At 41.9% G+C, this 14,310-nt stretch overlaps 1 protein-coding gene across 9 annotated transcripts in view; it reads left to right on the top strand.

The window, feature by feature from the left end:
* The window catches only part of TENM3 (teneurin transmembrane protein 3), a 1,405,686-nt gene extending 1,397,614 nt beyond the window's left edge, over window positions 1-8,072 (top strand). For all 9 annotated transcript variants that reach the window (XM_077144566.1, XM_077144565.1, XM_077144570.1 and 6 more), the window contains 3 exons: window positions 31-1,642; window positions 4,353-4,483; window positions 6,473-8,072. In XM_077144566.1, the coding sequence (XP_077000681.1) occupies window positions 31-1,642; window positions 4,353-4,483; window positions 6,473-7,228 (2,499 nt within the window). In that variant the 3' untranslated portion in view covers window positions 7,229-8,072. The remainder of the gene's footprint in view (window positions 1-30; window positions 1,643-4,352; window positions 4,484-6,472) is intronic.
* Window positions 8,073-14,310: the final 6,238 nt, after the last annotated feature.

The following is a 14,310-nucleotide window of genomic DNA, read 5'->3' as shown; positions in this document are numbered from 1 at the left end:
ACTGGGTAACAATGCGTTCTTTCTTTTCAGTCCATGGTTCTTCTGCTTCACAGCCAGCGGCAGTACATCTTTGAATACGATATGTGGGACCGGCTGTCTGCCATCACCATGCCCAGTGTGGCCCGCCACACCATGCAGACCATCCGATCCATTGGCTACTACCGGAACATATACAACCCCCCAGAGAGCAATGCCTCCATCATCACGGACTACAATGAGGAAGGGCTGCTGCTGCAAACAGCTTTCTTGGGTACAAGTCGGAGGGTCTTATTCAAATATAGAAGGCAGACCAGGCTCTCAGAAATTTTATATGATAGCACAAGAGTCAGTTTTACCTATGATGAAACAGCAGGAGTCCTAAAAACAGTAAACCTCCAGAGTGATGGTTTTATTTGCACCATTAGATACAGGCAAATTGGCCCCCTGATTGACAGACAGATTTTCCGCTTTAGTGAAGATGGGATGGTGAATGCCAGATTTGACTATAGCTATGACAACAGCTTTCGAGTGACCAGCATGCAGGGTGTCATCAACGAAACCCCGCTGCCCATTGATCTCTATCAGTTTGATGACATTTCTGGTAAAGTTGAGCAGTTCGGAAAATTTGGAGTTATATATTACGATATTAACCAGATCATTTCCACAGCTGTAATGACTTACACAAAACACTTTGATGCTCATGGCCGCATCAAGGAAATTCAATATGAGATATTCAGGTCACTCATGTACTGGATTACAATTCAATATGATAACATGGGCCGGGTTACCAAGAGAGAGATTAAAATAGGACCCTTTGCCAACACTACCAAATATGCTTATGAATATGATGTTGATGGACAGCTCCAAACAGTTTACCTAAATGAAAAGATCATGTGGCGTTACAACTATGATCTGAATGGAAACCTCCATTTACTGAACCCAAGTAATAGTGCACGTTTGACGCCTCTTCGCTATGACCTGCGAGACAGAATCACTCGACTTGGTGATGTTCAGTATCGGTTAGATGAAGATGGTTTCTTGCGTCAAAGAGGCACGGAAATCTTTGAATATAGTTCTAAAGGGCTTCTTACTCGAGTTTACAGTAAAGGCAGCGGCTGGACAGTGATCTACCGTTATGATGGCCTGGGAAGACGTGTTTCTAGCAAAACCAGTCTAGGACAGCACCTGCAGTTCTTTTATGCTGACCTGACTTATCCCACTAGGATTACTCATGTCTACAACCACTCGAGTTCAGAAATTACCTCCCTCTATTATGACCTCCAAGGACATCTTTTTGCCATGGAAATCAGCAGTGGGGATGAATTCTACATTGCATCAGATAACACAGGGACACCACTGGCTGTTTTCAGTAGTAATGGGCTTATGTTAAAACAGATTCAGTACACCGCATATGGTGAAATCTATTTTGACTCCAATATTGATTTTCAACTGGTAATTGGATTTCATGGTGGCCTGTATGACCCACTCACCAAATTAATCCACTTTGGAGAAAGAGATTATGACATTTTGGCAGGACGATGGACAACACCTGACATAGAAATCTGGAAAAGAATCGGGAAGGACCCGGCTCCTTTTAACCTTTATATGTTTAGGAATAACAACCCTGCAAGCAAAATCCATGATGTGAAAGACTACATCACAGGTAAGCTTAATTTTTTTTTCCCTTTCCAAGTGCTAAATTACTGTAATCTTTAGATTAATACATGGAATAACTGGAATTGTTTTTAACTTTATATTTTACTTGTATAAAATTAAATGCCTAATCTTTTAAATCTGTTTAAAACGGAGACATATTTGTTACTTCTTGTTTTGTCTGCCAGTGCCCAAGGCAACAATTCAAAATGACATGAAATCCAGTCATTTTAGGAAGGAAAGTGATATGGGAGAGAAAAAAGCATGATAAACTTGGATTCCCAGTATTGGAGTTTCAATCCCAACTCCCCCTCTACAAACTGTGTGGCATTATAAGCAAGTTGTGAAACTTTGTCTCACTTTCCTTACCTACAAAATGGAGATTAAAAAATGCCTATCTATGGTATAAAATATAACAATGTATGTAATTCTACTTTATAGACAGTAACGACCTTAGAGATACATAATCTCATTTGTTATAGCATGAGTAGAGTTATAATGGAGAGGATCAATGTGAAACAACACAATGTGACACACCATCTCATCCTTGGGAAGTTTTTAATTCCGTCTTCACACCTCAGCACAATAACGGAACTTCTCCCTTTGGTTGCTTAACCACTGCCTCCTGTTTCTGCCCTCACTTCCTCTGTCCTCTTCCACAGCTCCCTGCACTGTCACTTAATGCAGCTCTTGCACAACAACACTATTGTAGGCACACTATTTTATCCACCAATATGGCCTACTTTTCAAGGTATAGATTCAGAACCTTTCCAGTTTTAGTGCATGGTACTCTTTTAGTTTTGCACAGGATTTTAAACATCAGATCCCACTTCTGCCACCACAAAAGCACTAGAATATAAAATGGAGACAAGGTCCTTCAAACCATACTCAAGTTCCTTCTAACGAGCTGACTTCTTCACTTTACCTCTCCTCCAAAGATCCTGGTTCTCCCCACTGCCACCTTTCATCCCTGAATTACCCTGCCATCATTTACATTTCCTAGAGGAAGGTTCTCCTCTATTGCTTTACTTTTGTTTTTTGTTTTCAATTTTCTTTGGTTTGGTTTGGGTTGTGTTTTTTTGGTTTGATTCATTTTGTTTTGGCTTATGTTAGATGCTTGTGCATGCTGCCTCTCTTCTAGTTCAATATTTGAGGCATACTGCTCTCAGAAAGCTGCCCCCTGTTCATTTCACATCTGCTTCCTACTTTTTTGACTGCCTAAAGCTTTTCATATCTCATCCTTGTGAACCAGCTGAAAGTCCCTGTTTTCATCATCCAGCTTCAGCAACACCCTTATGGTATTCTCATTCAAGGCTTCTCAGTACACATCTGTGTTCAAGACCTATTGTTTTGGCAAAATTCTTCAATACTTAAGACACTCTGATTTTCATTGTTATATGGACATTGTTCAGAATAGGAGAACTTTCATCCCCAAATATGCCAACATTTGGGAGAAAGGAAGAATTTTTCCCAAAATAGAAGAAATCTTGTCATCTTACATATACTCTCTCACCAAAAAAAAAGAAAAAAGTTTCACTTTCCATCCTATCTGACGAACTTGGGATTTATCTGCCCCTAATCATGGCACCCCTCCCCATTTAAAAGAGGGGGAATACCCCTGGTTTTATAGCTATATGAAGCCTGGACAAGAAACCTGCCAGGCTGGCAATGAGGTGAGAGTTTGTGCCCTAGAGAAGGAAATAGGAAACAAGTGGCTCTCCATCATTCTGACAAGCAGTTACCAGTGGTTATTTAAGAGGTGTTGACAGGGGCTGACTTGCAAGGCTGGAAAGCCCACAGCTCCTGAATTCGTCCTCTCCTAGCAACGTGGACTGCAGGGAATGCTATAGCAGCATTTTCTGAGAAACATCAAAAGCGAGATGGAACAGCATAAAATATATTAGGTGAAATGCAATTTCGAATTTTCCAGCAATGTGCTTAATATATAAAATAATCTACACCCAACTGTACTCATAAAGCCACAAGCCTGCTGAGCAGTTCTGTAACATTATAACCTCCAGAATAGAATAAAAGCCTTATTCTGAGCTTAATGGCTTTTGGAGTCACATGGCAATATTTTAAAATACCATTTTAAAGGTTTCCAGGTTCTCTCCTGAAAAAGTTTGTCTCCACCTGTGCACAGTGTGCCTTTGAAATCATAACTGATGGTAATCAGAACTTCTGTGCCCTTGGCCAGTTTTTCCAGCTTTCAGCATTCATCTTTGATTAAGAATCAACTGTTGGTTTTAATACCCTCAATTTGGGGTTTTTATTAATAGAAAATGGCTCGTGGAAAGCCCACATATCCTTGGGCAATTGCTTTTGGAAGTTAATAATGCAACTTCCATTTCAGACAAACCTTTACTAAGTACAAAAACAAATCTCATTTGTTTTTACAACTGTCTTTTTTCATGCTCTCCTATTGCCCATTTTTATCATTATTACTAACACAGGATGTATGACTTTGCACGTATGACCATTTAGCAGGTCTGTATCTGTTAGTCTGCATCTTCTATAGTACTTGCCATAGTTCTGCTATCAAGATTATTGCCTTTGTGTCTAAAAATAGAGGGCGGGTTTTAAATTGTAGGAGGAAGGCAAACATATGTACTTTTTTAGGTTATTATTTGTGATTTAGAGTATTTTTTTAAGGCAAGAATTTAAATCTATAAAAGCACAAAATAAACTAACACCATTCATTTTGAACATTCATCTCCTAGATGTTAACAGCTGGCTGGTGACATTTGGCTTCCATCTGCACAATGCTATTCCTGGATTCCCTGTTCCCAAATTTGATTTAACAGAGCCTTCCTATGAACTTGTGAAGAGTCAGCAGTGGGATGACATACCGGTAAGAAACAGAAAGCAAAAGTATGAAGAGGTGATAAATGGCTTACTTATGTCTTATTTACCCATAGTTAGTCAGTTTACCCTTGTTTAAACTGTACCAAAGACAGTTTTTAATTATCTGACTCTTTTAGGGACAGAAAATAACATCTCCTTTGTATTTCTGTTCAGCAAACAAGGGGCCTCTAAAACAGGCTTAAATCTGTGTTCAGTGATGCTAACAAAAACATTGTCAAAAGGTAATAAAATGTAGAAGCTGATTTTTGAGTGATGCAGGGTTTCTACAGAGAACCCCATGAAAACACATTTATCACACTTGGGACCTGAAGGCAAAGATAGAATAAACAGGAAGTCAGGAGTTCCACATTACAAATTAACAGCCCAAAACAATGACATGAAATTCATCTTCTTTAAAATATTAAGTGTTTCATGGGGAAAAAAAAATTATAAAAGTATAATGTCATCTGGTAAGACTTCATCCACAACATTAGGTTTTTATGGAATTTCCCCGAAAAAGAACTGTTCTGAGAAATGAAAGAAATAGAATGGAAAAGTGCAAAATCAAAGTTGCCATTTCAGAAAATGACACTTTTAATTCCCACCATTCAAGAGATCAGAAAGGAATGCACAAGAAAACACCAGAATTTCTAACTTAAAGCAAGAATAATTAAACATCAAGAAATCGAGTTACCTCATATAATGATAAGGAGAAGAAAGTGCAGAGTATCTTGGAAAGATTAATTTTCCTCCTTGAGCAATTTCTGCTAATTCCAACAAATACAAAGAGAAAAGGCACTCGTGGTTACAACACACACAACACAGTATTTACAGTGCCAATTTCTCTGTTTTCTGGTTCATGCTTCATACTTAGCACATAAAGGCAATTCCTTTTTCAGATGTCCCTTTCACATTTAAAAAGTGAAATGCAGCCAGTCTCAAAAATCTTGGAGCCATTTTAAGATTTCTAATTGCTAATCTAGCTACACTAATAAACTACCATGAAGACATACTAAAGTTTCCTAATGCACTTGAGGAAGCATATCCTAATTGTGTGCGACTTTTACTTAAGTCTGACTGAACAAAAATGGACCTGCCACATTTTTCCTAGGCAGCCTTTTAAATACAGTTTAAGTTCTCTGTCAAGAGAAGCACACCATAAGAACAGCTTAGGGAACGACTGGCAAAAATAGTGAGGCCACCCCAAGTGCAGAAAAACAAATGTTTCTTTCACTGCTACAAATGAAACAGATGTTTCCATTTGGGATAGGACTGGCCAAACATCTAGTAGTAAAAGAAATGACTGAGTCAAGATGCCCTCAATTTAAAACATTTGCCAATATAGATGTTTCACAGTCCCCAAGTCCACAAAAGTAATTGTTTCTAAAGTAATAAATACTCATCCCCAACTGTCCCACTGTCCATTTGCCTTTGTACATTTCAGTTCTGTAGTTGTACTAGTGAAATTCAGCTGAAAATTCAGCTGTTCACCAGGCAAGCAGATGGAGTTTATCTAAAAGCACAAGCATTTCAAAGCATACAAAGTGGGACCCAGTCACCCAGCCATGAGCACCCCAAGCCTTGGCCATTCCAATCCTTCTCTATGTGGGTACTTTCTCCTCAGCCTCCCATAGAGAAAGCTTGGGTCTCCAAATGAGGTGAGTGTGGGAAAAGAGCAACTACAACTTGTAAAGGAAAATCTAAAATTCTGAATATTTTGCCCATATTAGAAACTAAAAAGCTTTCAAATGACCTGTGATGGGGTTACCATTTTTATGTTTCAAAAAAACCTTTGAATTCACTTGAGGGGAGGGACTCTTGAGTGCATTCCTCTGCCTGGGGTTGCTGTTTTTTAAAAAGTCTTTTCATCTCCAAAGAACCAGGTGAGACTGTAATGAATGTTCTCCATCACAAGTAGGCAGGAAGCCCTCATCCTCGGTAGCTCCTTGCCACAGGTGCCCTGTAAACCGTCTCTCTTGTCTCTCTCACTTTTCAGCCCATTTTCGGAGTCCAGCAGCAAGTGGCGAGGCAAGCCAAGGCCTTCCTGTCCCTAGGGAAGATGGCCGAGGTGCAGGTGAGCAGGCGCAAGGCCGGGGGCACACAATCGTGGCTGTGGTTCGCCACGGTCAAGTCTCTGATCGGCAAGGGCGTCATGCTGGCCGTCAGCCAGGGCCGCGTGCAGACCAACGTGCTCAACATCGCCAACGAGGACTGCATCAAGGTGGCGGCCGTGCTCAACAACGCCTTCTACCTGGAGAACCTGCACTTCACCATCGAGGGCAAGGACACGCACTACTTCATCAAGACTACCACGCCCGAGAGCGACCTGGGCACGCTGCGGCTGACGAGCGGCCGCAAGGCCCTGGAAAACGGCATCAACGTGACCGTGTCGCAGTCCACCACAGTGGTCAACGGCAGGACTCGCAGGTTCGCCGACGTGGAGATGCAGTTCGGCGCGCTGGCGCTGCACGTGCGCTACGGCATGACACTGGACGAGGAAAAGGCGCGCATCCTGGAGCAGGCGCGGCAGCGCGCACTGGCCCGGGCCTGGGCGCGCGAGCAGCAGCGCGTGCGCGACGGCGAGGAGGGCGCGCGCCTGTGGACCGAGGGAGAGAAGCGGCAGCTGCTGAGCGCGGGCAAGGTGCAGGGCTACGACGGGTACTACGTACTCTCGGTGGAGCAGTACCCCGAGCTGGCCGACAGCGCCAACAACATCCAGTTCCTCAGGCAAAGCGAGATCGGCAAGAGGTAACACCCTGGGCGTCCCCCCAGGCAGCCAAAGAGACGGCGCCAGCCTCTTCTGAGAAGACGACCTAACTGGTTTGCTGCATTTCTCTCGAGCCTAAACCACACCTTTGCTCAGATTTTTCTGTAGCACAATCGGAACTGAACTCTCCGAGACAGAAGAGCCTTCCAGGAGAATGATACTGCTATTAAAAAAAAAATCTACTAAAAAAATTATATATCAACTTTTTCTGAATGACCTTAAAGGTGATCGGCTTTAAAGAATATGTTTACATATGCATATCGCTGCACTCAGTTGGACTGAAAAGTATTTAAAGAAATAAAATAAGAGAGAGGGGAAAACAGGCCTAAGCATTTTGCCTTGGCCATCTCTGTTCCTTTGAGGCACTGTTTGACTAAAGTAAAAGATCGTACAGTGTTTCCAAATATTACTGAATTGTCGACCTTTGCTTACAAGAAGTAGTCGCTCTGTTTAGGATGTGATATATATATATATCTCAGTTAATTTTAAAATGTGGGGCAAAATTACTGTTGATAGACAACCCAACTGCTTTACCTGTGCTGCTTTGTAAAAGGACATTAGCACAAGTGACTTCTGCCACGGCGGGGATTTAAGAAAGGATTTTTCAATGCCAACATGGTTTGCCTTGGGAGCAAAAAACGGGGCAAACCAAATCCTTGTCACTGATAAGCAAAGGAAACCCTCATTTTTTTGTAAATTATGTGAGACACGTTGTTTATGGATTTTTATATGAATTACAGTTTACTGTACATCAAATATTAGTCTCAGAGGAGTTAATTTATGTAAAGTGTTTAAAAAGTTTATACTTAAAAATAAAATGCTAAAAACATGTGAACTGTGTGATTTTTTTAAAAGGATTGCACCTTTTGTTATCTGTTATAGCTGTACAGTATAAATTATATTGTAGAGATATAACAACTTATGCCTATAATGTCCATAAGTGTTAATATTTTTGTATTAGGTTGGAAAAAACCGTGCAACTTTCTATTACTAGACGGATAGGACAGTGCAATCCTAACTGGGTGGCTAATCAGAAAACTGCTCCTTTTCTTCCTTCTCTTTCTCATCAAGCCAGTGTCCTCGACATTACCTACTAAGAGGCATAGAGAAAACCAAGGCTGGTGGAGTGCAAGGGAAGCCGGGGGAAATGGGGAGGAGGGCTGCTCTGAGCCCCTCAGCCCTGTCAGTTAGTGAGGTATTGATAGGATTATACAACAGGGTTTTTACTCTTCCTGTTCCCTGGAAATTCCGTTATCCATGTTGGAGGAGACCACATCAGATGCCCAGAAAAACGTTTTGGGGAGAAGGAAAGGAACTGATGTAGTCTTGACCGTAAACATGTGTCTCCTTCAAGTCAAGGAAAGATAGCAGAAACCGAGGAGCGGCGCAGAAGGCAGGTGGACAAGGGCAGGGTCACTCTGCTAGTCTGGGGTTTGGACCCTCAGGTCACCTAGAGGGACAAAAAAGTAAAGAAATAGACCAAAGCTCCCATAAGCCCACATGACCAAACTGCAGCGGGAGCTGGTCTGCGGGCGGCCTCAGCCCTGCATGGGTGCGCACAGCCACCACCTGCTCTGCCGCGCTGCAGATCTCTTTCGTGAGCACTAAATTCAGCCACAAAGATACTTTACAAGAATATTCCTCAGTTCAATGAGCTATAGTACACACTGTTTTCCTCTATGTATAATGGTGATAAAATATAGCAAGTGAACATGTCGTAAATATAAAGGTTCAAGTGATGTATTGAAAATTTTTCTAACTGCTTTGTATGTACCACATACTCAGAATTGCACAGTAGGCGTGTTTATTAAACAGATTGGCTGGGAAAGTTTCAAAATAGCTACTGAATTTACAGTATCAGTGCTATTACTGTCTTTGTGTATTTGGTAGAGCGTACTAAAGTAATTAATTACTCTTCTAATGAATGCTGATATTTTATTAGAATGAAAGCACAGATTAGCATTAATATTTTTTATCCTGAAAATCCTTTGGCAAGTATTATGAAGCCCAAATTTAGAAAACTATGATATTTCAAACCACATAAACATAACTCTGTTTTACATTTTATTTTTTAACTGTTAACTTAGGTAATTGCAGTTCTGTTCCATGGAACTTCTGCAGGACTGTATTTAGCATGCTGTAAGTACTTTTGGGTGAAATAGGCTCTGAGTCTAAATTCTCAGAAATGTTTCTGATGTATTGACTATGAAAAGCTTGTACCACATGACAGAAGTGAAAAAATATTCTTACCCTCTTCTTGACGTGGACTGGTCCTTTACAATGGCACCGATAAATATCAGATTTGGAGTATCTCCTGGTGCTTATTTTAGACGAAGTCAAATCAACCCAATTAGTGTCTTGTTAGTAGGTATAATGAGCCTATTTCTTTCTAAAAAGACTTGTGATCTGGACATGCTTTTACGAGAAATAGTGACCTTGGGGAATATGTAAACAAAAGACCTTTTCTAAGGGGAGGGAGGGGGGAACTGTATAATGAAAAGAATTAGCTTACAAAAAAGAAATTGATAAAGTATTTTAGGCAAAGCCACTCGAAATGCTTTCATGATATTTTGAGATGTAAATTTTGTCTGATTTGTATTGTTCTTTTCATTTGCCTTCTTAACTTTATATGTGACCTGAATTTTCCATAACTTGATGACTATAGATTGCATCTAGGCATTCCAATAAAAGCCAACCCAATGTGTGTGTGTTCATATATTTTTTAAACCTTGTGCTGGCCAGTATTGCTTTTGTGTTTGGAGTGAAGGATACAAACAGATGGAGTAGTGGGGTATTGATTCATCTGCAACCTACCTAGTTGGTAATACCTTAATGTTTTTTTATTTTCTTATCCACTGGCCAGACTGCCAGCTCAGCAGAGTGCACTTCACAGAAGACTCTCCCATGACCTACTTTAAAAAAACGTTAAATACACCCCCACAAAGCTAACCACTATCACTGTAAAGAATTTAAAAAAGAGACAGAAACACTGCCCATTACTACTCAAGAGGAGTCCTGGTTCCTGTGATCCTCGCAACATGTGTACTTAATTAAAACGCTTGATTAGAATAATCAGTTTGAGCCTGATAGGCTCCCAGCCTCCTGGAGATGTCTAAATCTACATATAGACCGACTGATTAGGGATTGCTTAGTTCAGCAATTCTGGCTGGCAGGCCAGGGCTCTGATTTTAGTCTGAAAAGGCAGACTTCATCACACTTTCTTTGTAGTGACAACCTCAACTTGATAACGTGTTGATCCAACAAGAATCAGGTCATCGACTTGGCCAACTGGTCTATTTTTTCTCTTCGAATTACAGTTCAACATGTTGATACTGGGAAGTCCAAAAAAACACTTTTAGCATTAATCAGGGGAAAACACATGCAGTACTACTTTCATTCTCGACATAGCTTTTCTTAAAAAGTAATATCTGAAACAAATGCAAAGAAAAACATGGTAGCTGAAAAAAAAATCTTAGAAAATAATTTACTGGTTATGGGATATGCTCTTGTCACAGCCCTTGAAATTTACATTCATCTCTTAAGTTGTATAAGGTTTACGTGCTGAACCTGAACTAAGTACAGCACCAGAATATAAACACCTCAATTGAAGACCACACCCAAGCATTTTAAAAGATGAGGAGAGAATTCTGCCTCTGATGAACTCCTAACCCTGCTCACCTATTTCTGTGTTCACCGTTGTTTTTTGTTTCCCTTTTGTTCTGAACTACTCCCAAATGAAACTTTCTCTCACAGGCTGAACAGCAAAGCAGCTGTCTGAGATGCTTTTGAAATGGAGGAATCCAAAAGAGGAAGGCCGGGAGGCACTGATCCACAGCATGTCCTGTCAATGGCAAAGCCAATGGGCAGCGCTCACAGCAGCTCATTCGCTGTAACAGAGAAGGATCTAGGACTGCCAGCACCCACCCTGGGTGGGATGGGGTGGGATGACATGTGAGCTGCAGCAGTTGGAAGCCTCAAAGAGAAACATAGCAAAATCTTACCCTTTCCATAGACACCCAATTCTATCACACTTCACTTCAAAGAAGTGATCCTCTTCAAGTACCCCCTTTCACAGTTTCTAAAAGAAAATCAGATTTAAAATCAGATTCTAAAAGTTGGAGCCAGAAGGGACTCAGAGATACTTATACGGGATCATGAAGTTTGAGTGAGTTGTCCAACTATGAGAAGTTGCTCATTCCAAGATGAGCTGAGATTCCACTCCATCACCTAGTCTCCTGGTGGTAACACAACCCAGGGAGCTACTGGGTTATCATCCCCTTTCCCACAAGGCAGTAGGTCTTTTGAAAGCTGCTATCATTTAGCCATGCCCTGCTTCTTTCATTGTACCAAAATGCCCCTGACCCATGGACAGGGCATGTGCCTTGAACTCCCCTCCACCTGCCAACATTTCTAGCTCCTCGCCCTGTCATCATGGGTTGATGGTTCTGCCTTGCAATGTTAATAACTGTCCATAATATCTATAAAAGACTTCATTAAAAAAAAAAGATTACTGATTTGCATACATTCATATGTCAGGCTATTTAAGTAGATTTTCCATAAGCTATTCATTCATATGGCATGGCCATCCTACTCAGCCCATTAAAAAAAAAAAACAATTATAAACAATTATTACCCATTTTAGCCACAGGATTTAGCCAAAGTACCAAAGAGCTACTGATATGCCATTTGAATTTTCTACCTTCTAAATTTAAGCCATGTAATGAATATCCTCTCCTGCTAGAGTTCTCATTTGCTATTCACCACCTCTGCAAGCAATGGTCTCTTGATGTCAGTTAATTACTAATAAATTTTAGGTAAATTGAGTAAACCTTTTCATTTATGAACTGACTTAAAATTCAGTCATGGAGGAATACCAGATTCCCGGAGTCCTGTGTGTAGAGAATTTACTACAAACTGATTCAAAGCCTGGAGTAACATCGTTATTCAGTTTAGAGTTAATAGGTTCCACAAAGCAAATTTAATAAATCCTTCTGGGACCTAAGCTGAAGAAAATTAAAATTAGAAGCATAAATCGTGACTTCAAGGGCAACAGTGGGGCTTGGTTAAAGTCTTCCTGCTTACAGGGTGAATTGTGAGCTGGACTTTAGCAGGCCCTAGCCACAGGCATTTAGCTCGCTCCTTCACTCCAGGAAGGGAAATCACAATTTTTTTTACATGTGCGTAGAGATTTCTGAATTCCACACACAATGACTTTTTCTAGTCAGCACAGCTCACTGTAAGAACTGACAGGATTTACAAGAGGTCCACTGGACCAAAATGAAGTATTTCAAACTTTCACAAGTTAACTTTATCAGTGGGGTATGAGGGGAGCATAAATGCCTAAGGAGTTAAAATGACAAGTTCTCTCACATGACTGAAAGCCTGAAAATACGACTGATGAGTGAAAATCTGAGGAAGCACACCAAAGGCTCTGGATCTTGGGGCTTGTATCACATAATTCACTAATGACTGTACATGTGCATGAAGAAACCACCCAGCCTCGAATTTTCCCCCAGAACTAATACTGGGGAGATTCCAATCCACCTGTTCTACAGAACATTCTACAAAGATTGTCCCCAGAACTCCTGTCTCTGTCTGCACCCTTCTATCTGTCTACCTCTCTCTCCCTGTCTCTCTCTGTCTCCCTCGATCTACCCCGGCAGAAACCTGGCCTTGGTTAAAAGTGCACAGGTTGGGTGTGACCACATAGCCTTCTAAGGCTTAAAGGGAAAACCGTACCTCTCCCTTGGTAGACCAAATGGACTTTAAATAATCACCCAGAACATCATAGAGAACCAGAGCCTTTCATCCCTGACCTACTAACACAAGGTGATAAACAAGCAGGTGAAAAAAAGAAAACACCTCACTTCAGCTATGACATTATTCCCAGGTTCAACCCTATAGCAAAGTAAAGAGGAGGGCAATAACCTTGGAGGTTATGCTTCGGTGTCAAGCGCTGACAACACACTGCAAAGCAGGGAGACGACGCAGGGGTGACAAAGGGAAAGGAATGGCTGGCCTAACCCTGAGACAAGTGGAGAATGGCAGGTAGCAAAGAATAGGGAGTAAGCCAAGTGTGGCCTCCATCCTGGGGCTCTCCACTTGCCTTCCTTCAGTTTCCAGAGCTCTGGCATCTCTGAGAACAAAAGGCCATCTCAACCTCTAGTGGTCTAGCAGGGAGAGTCTTTAGGATACCGCCACCTCCTGAAATCCCAAGGAGGTTCTGGGGCAGGGAGACTGGGCACCCCAGGGCTAGTCCTCTTCCTTCCCTTCTGGTTACTGCCGCCGCCCAGGCACTGTCAGGAAGGGCTCTGGCGCCCCCTGGTGATGGGCACAGCTGGTGAGGAAAGTCCTCAAAGCCTAAGAATTGGTGCCGGAGACCAGAAACCCAAAAGCAGCCCACCTCTCCGTGGTTGGACCATTTCTAATTATCCTCTACTTTCCCATCTTTGCTCTGCCCACAGAGTTTCACACATAAAACGATTACTTCTGCTTCATGCACCACATCACTGAGGCCTGGTCCTTGCAAAAATCACTCCCTTAAGATTTCCCTTCACATCAAGCAGAAACTTTGTCAAACAGTGTTCCTCTCGCTTGGCAGATCAAAATCAGTCCCTTCCTCCCAGGAATTGTCCACTGGCTATTTGGGTTTTGCAGCCCCCCGGAAATAGTGCTTTCTGAACTATCACATTGTTTCCCTTTTACTTTTTCATGTTAACAGTCCTGTCGCTTGGAAGAATTTCCCAAAAGGACAGATCATTTAAATTCAGAGTGGCATTTTTATTTCTGAGGGAGCTAAGCTCTCACGGAAAGCGATAGTGACAGCCCAGACAAACGGCCTCCCTCTTGCTTCCACGGTCAGCAGAGGCACGGGCTGCACCTGCCCACCCCCAGCCTCAATGCGGCTGGAGACAAGCTTCTTCCTGGCTCCGGCACCAGCCACGGGGAGAAAGGAATTGCGGATCCAACCTTTTGCTTCCATGTTGTCACCCAGAGAAGCCAACAGCTGCTCATTTTATATGGCAGCTGAACTGGTGGCCCGCTGTCACATTTGGAGGTCTGTGGGG

Source organism: Tamandua tetradactyla, chromosome 26 (genome assembly GCF_023851605.1).
Source record: "Tamandua tetradactyla isolate mTamTet1 chromosome 26, mTamTet1.pri, whole genome shotgun sequence".
In the NCBI taxonomy this organism is placed as follows: domain Eukaryota; kingdom Metazoa; phylum Chordata; class Mammalia; order Pilosa; family Myrmecophagidae; genus Tamandua; species Tamandua tetradactyla.
The sequence above is the reverse complement of the archived record's forward strand: the minus strand, read 5'-3'. Positions and strand labels throughout refer to the sequence as shown.